Source organism: Akebia trifoliata, chromosome 6 (assembly GCF_017979445.1).
Source record: "Akebia trifoliata isolate Shusen 1 chromosome 6, ASM1797944v1, whole genome shotgun sequence".
Classification (NCBI taxonomy): Eukaryota; Viridiplantae; Streptophyta; class Magnoliopsida; order Ranunculales; family Lardizabalaceae; genus Akebia; species Akebia trifoliata.
The window spans coordinates 24059232-24063987 of NC_141380.1; the positions used below are offsets into that span (position 1 = coordinate 24059232).

Below are 4756 nucleotides of genomic sequence, written 5' to 3' on the forward strand. Positions count from 1 at the left end.
ATATAATTTCATACCACCTCTATGATCCAATCCGGATCCGTAACCGTTCTCCATTCACCGCCCCATCACCTATACCACAATCAAGGTCCATTTCCTAATCCAACCTAAATCCAAGACAAAACCTACCTTTTAACCCAAATTCAAGTCCATTATTTTAGCCCACCCTTAAAGTCCATAGTCCATAACCCAAGTCCATCACCTAAGCCCAATACCAAGTCCATTTCAAGCCCATTCTCTCACACCCCTTCAAAAGATGACACATATTGATATCTCATAAGCTCTCAATACCCAATGCATTATCTAATTAGAAGGTCAACTCCCCCTTTGTAAAAATCCAAGAATGTCCTTCCCAAAAGGGTTGTACAAATCAATAAGGTTCTAGGGTCTTTGGTAATAATTCATAAAGTTGAGAGAATTTCCAAACATACCCTCAAAAGGTGGAAATCTTCAAGTACATACAAGGAGTTCTCCCATTAGTCTATTTCAAATATATACTTCCACCCCCTTACTTTATGAGTTATTTACAAATGAACCAAGGTCTACTTTTCACCTATCATTCCACCTTTACACATATCATTCTCCTACTCACCCTCTCAAAAGTACTTTTGTTCTCCCATTGGTCCATTCCAAAAATATACTTCCACCCTTGCTTTATGTGTTATTTACAAATGAACCAAGGTCTACTTTTTACCAACCACTCCACCTTTACACATGTCACTCCCTTATTCATCCTCCCAAAAGTGATTTTATTCTCTCACCTCTATTTACCAAAAAATCAAAGACCAAAGAATGTTTTTAGGGTTTCTTCACAAATGTCATCTTTACCCCCATACAAATGAAAAATCCAAAAAGAAATAACCTAAATCTCATGTCCATTTTTTTTATTTTTAGGGTTGGACCACTTTATCCCCAAAAGTTCTCCAAAAACTCTATAAATACCCTCATTTTCTAAGAATAATTCATACTTTCAAGCCCCCATCTCTCAACCCAAAACTCTATCAAAATCTCTACTCATCCATCATCTCCTAACCTTCAACTCTTTCACCCCTCAACTACATCCTTTAACTCTCAAGTTCATCTCTAAAGCTCAAGTTCTTTCAAGACTTCAAAAAGGAATAAGGTGGGATAATAGTTGTTTATTTATTTTTTTAACTTGCATCTTCTTCTTCTATCCCTCTCTTTTTTTTTTAGAAGTCTTTAGGATGTAATAGAGAACCCTCATTCATCCCGAGTAGATTGAACCTCAACCTTGGGCATGGAATACTTGAAGCGGTTTGGTTGAAAGGATGGAGGTTGAAGCCATTTTTAACCCATTCTCATATCATGCATCATAATGTACACTATGCACACACATCACACATGTTTGGTTATGATGAAAAAATGTGTAACTCCCCTGATGGGGTTAAAACACTAAGTTTCTAGCTAAGCATGCATGCATTAAAGTTGTGGATCTAAAGGGAACTTCATTAATGGAACTTCTCTAAAATCCTAAACCAACATTCCAATTCATGTAAAAATGTGATGACTTTATGGGATATCCTCTCCTATAAGATATTCCTCATGTCTACACAAACATTAAATCCTCTTTCAAAAGGGTACATATACACTATGTGCACCCACCCACTTCATGCATCCCATGCATTTTACATGTTATGTTAATCTTTTTTTTAAATGGCCAAATCTAAAGATAACCACCATAGGTGGAGAGAATGGGGTGCTTAACACCTTCCTCATTCTCTAATCGAATCCCTTTACCTAGATTTTAGATAGACCATACCTTTTCCAAGAATGAAAGGCACTACAATGCCATGAAAAGTAGTTTTCAAAATAATCGATTCGGGTGCCCATTCACACCCATTTTCAAAAAAGAATGGTAGAGACTCCAAACAACGTAGCATTGAGGTTCAAGGATGAACATTCTCATGTCTACAATCTTCTAGTAATCCCTCGAAGTTGATTCTAATATCTTCAACTATCTTACGAATAATCGAATCCGGATCAAGGCATTTATTTTGATAAATTCTATTGCAACACTCCCTCCAAATGTGGTAAATAAAAGCACATACAGCCACTTGCTTCACCCTTTGAATAATTGACTTCCCTTTAAAATTTCAACAGTCCATTCAACCTCTTCAACCCAAGTACCATAGGCTCTCTGCATGAGACATTTCATGAGAATACTGGTCCATACCCACCTCGAAAAAGGACAGCCCGCAAAGATATGGTTTGAATCCTCATCCTGTATTCTGCACAGGCTGTACTTAACTTCATTGATGAGACCCCACTCCTTAAGCTTCATCAAGGTCTTAAGTCTCCCTTTGAATGCTAACCACGCGATGAAGTTATGCCTAGGAATCTTGTTCTTACTCCAAACTAAGTGAACCCAACTAAGAGGAGTAGCAGGAGTAGGAGCAAGCATGGATCTAACCGCTGAACTCACCAAGAAGGTACCATCCAAATGGCCTTTCCAAACCACCTTGTCCGAGGACCCCCCCAAAATGGGGACTTGAGATAAGTGCTGGTGAATATCTTGCATGAGATCTCCTCTTCCCCCTGGAAGCCTCCAATTATCATGTCTGATGATGGCTGAAACCTTTGCATTCGGCCCAATTCTAGAGTCATTGATGAGTTCTCCAGGAAATGAGGTATTAAGAATCCCCAGGGGGTGCCACAGGTCATTCCAAAAGGAGGTAGACGAGTCATTGCCAGTAAGATGAACTGTGTTACTCAAGGCTAACTACTTAGCCTTCAAGATTTTTCTTCAACTTCATGAAGCTTCTCTCGGGATCTTCATCGACCAAAAGCTCTTGCCCTTGATTAAATGTTTGCTAACCCAGTTCAACCAAAGAGAGCTTTCCCTTGAGGCAATCTTCTGAGCATAGCAGGCAATGGTAGAAGAGTTCCCACATGGAAATGCTCACCACATCCAACCCGCCCATCTTGAAAGGCTTGCAAACTTCCTCCCAACTGACCGTACTGTTGTTACTCTACTTATCAGGCCCAGACCATAAGAACCGAGCACAAACCCTTTCCAACTCTTTCACAACCTTGGAAGGAAAAACAAAACAACTGCACCAATACACCTTGATAGTAAAAAAGGACTAATTTGACAAGCTCGAGTCTCCCTGCATAAGAAAGGAACCTTCCTTTTCACAAAAGAATTCTTTTGGACATTTTATCTATGAGGGGGAGACAATCTCTGTATGAAAACCTTGAAGACAGTAAAGGAAGACCCAAGTACCTCACGGGTAGATTGCCTCTTCTAATATCAAGGGTGGCCACGGTTTCCTCAAGGATCACATGGTCATGGCTCGCCATAAATAAGGAGTTCTTATCAAGATTGACCTCTAACCCAGTAAGCGCAAGGAAATCCATTAGCACTGCCTGAATGGCTAAATTACTGAAGTGATTCCCCTTGGAGAAAATCAAGAGATCATCAACGAAGCAAAGGTGAGTGATATTCTGGCTTTTGCACCTAGGGTGAAAAAAAAATAACCCTTCCATTACCTTTTCCTGAAACAACAGATTGTGCGTGCGTTACAACCAAAGATCAAAAAAAAATGTGAGGCTTTGAAGTTGTTGGTAGGGCGATCTCACACAATCCAAATCTTGAAAAATAAAAATAAAGAGATATAAGTTGAGTCGAATTCGTGTTGCAACAGTGTGTGAGGGGGAGTTAAAATAGGTGGTCGCTGCTAGTCGTGGAATACAATCAGAAGAAAAAGGAAAAATATCATAAAAATAAAAAAAGAGTAGGTAAAATATGCAGAATCTCTATAGAGGATCGAGTTGAGAGGAGAGAGAGTGCGTGAGGTGGGAAGACGTTGTGTAATTGCAGTGATATGTATTGCTGACAGCAACTTAAAAAACAATTTGAAAAATTGAAAAAAAAAAGGAAGAATTACTTGGGACACTTAGGTGGCGTCAATGGGAATCCATTTAACCAAATTTGAAATCGAAAACCCCGGTGTTGATTCCTTTTTTATTGAAACAGATTAAAGCAGCTTCTAAAATGGAATCGAGCCGATAGGAACCGAAAACCGTTAAGTTCCATCCAATAAATGATTTAAGGTATTTTTCATTTCAAAATAAATTCATGTTATAGAAAATTCTTCAATTTTTCATATAAATTATCAATTGGGGGTTTAAATGAGTTCTCTTCTAAAAAATTATTACTTTTAACTAAGATAAAAAGTAATAAATTTTTATTTTTGAAAATTTTCATTAATTTGTTTCTCTAGTATAATAAATTATAACCAAGTTAATAATTTTGTTGATAATATATTAATTTTTGAAAGTAAATTTTTTTATAATGATTTGAAATAGTTTTTTTCTCATTCAATTCTTGAGAATCAGAACCAATAGATATCCATGATTTTTTACGATTTCAGTTCCATTTATTTTGAAATCAGACCTAGAACCAAACTAAATATAATGATTATGGTTCTAAATTCCTTAAGAACCCAACTAGAACAGACCCATTGACACCCCTAGGGAGACCTTATGTTGCATGCATGCTAAAAAATAAAACTAAAACTCTTTTTTATATAAGTTTGTGTTGTGTAAATGTCTTGTATTAGGTTACGCTACACAGGGAGTTTTACTTATTTTGGTAACTCTCAATTATATAAATAGAGATCTCTAGAGCTTTAAAACTTAAGAGATAAAATGATAATTATTTTTGTTCTATTATGTGGATATAGGCACACTATCGAACCACATAAATCCTTGTGTTTTGTGCGATTGTGTTATCTTT

The 4756-nt window shown here is 37.1% G+C and overlaps 1 protein-coding gene across 1 annotated transcript; it reads right to left on the reverse strand.

The window, feature by feature from the left end:
* Positions 1 to 2077: 2077 nt before the first annotated feature.
* LOC147400454 (uncharacterized) lies at positions 2078 to 3375 on the reverse strand. Its single transcript, XM_086444595.1, has 2 exons — positions 3242 to 3375; positions 2078 to 2612 (listed from the first exon to the last, which is right to left on the reverse strand). Exons 1-2 carry the CDS (start codon positions 3373 to 3375, stop codon positions 2078 to 2080), a joined length of 669 nt encoding a protein of 222 aa, XP_086300721.1.
* Positions 3376 to 4756: the final 1381 nt, after the last annotated feature.

Coding starts and splice junctions, on each gene's coding strand:
- LOC147400454 (XM_086444595.1), bottom strand. CDS start 3,375: ATGGATTTCCTTGCGCTTACTGGGTTAGAGGTCAATCTTGATAAGAAC. Junction 2,613..3,241: donor AGAGGCAATCTACCCGTGAG/GTACTTGGGTCT, acceptor CAATGACTCTAG/AATTGGGCCGAATGCAAAGG.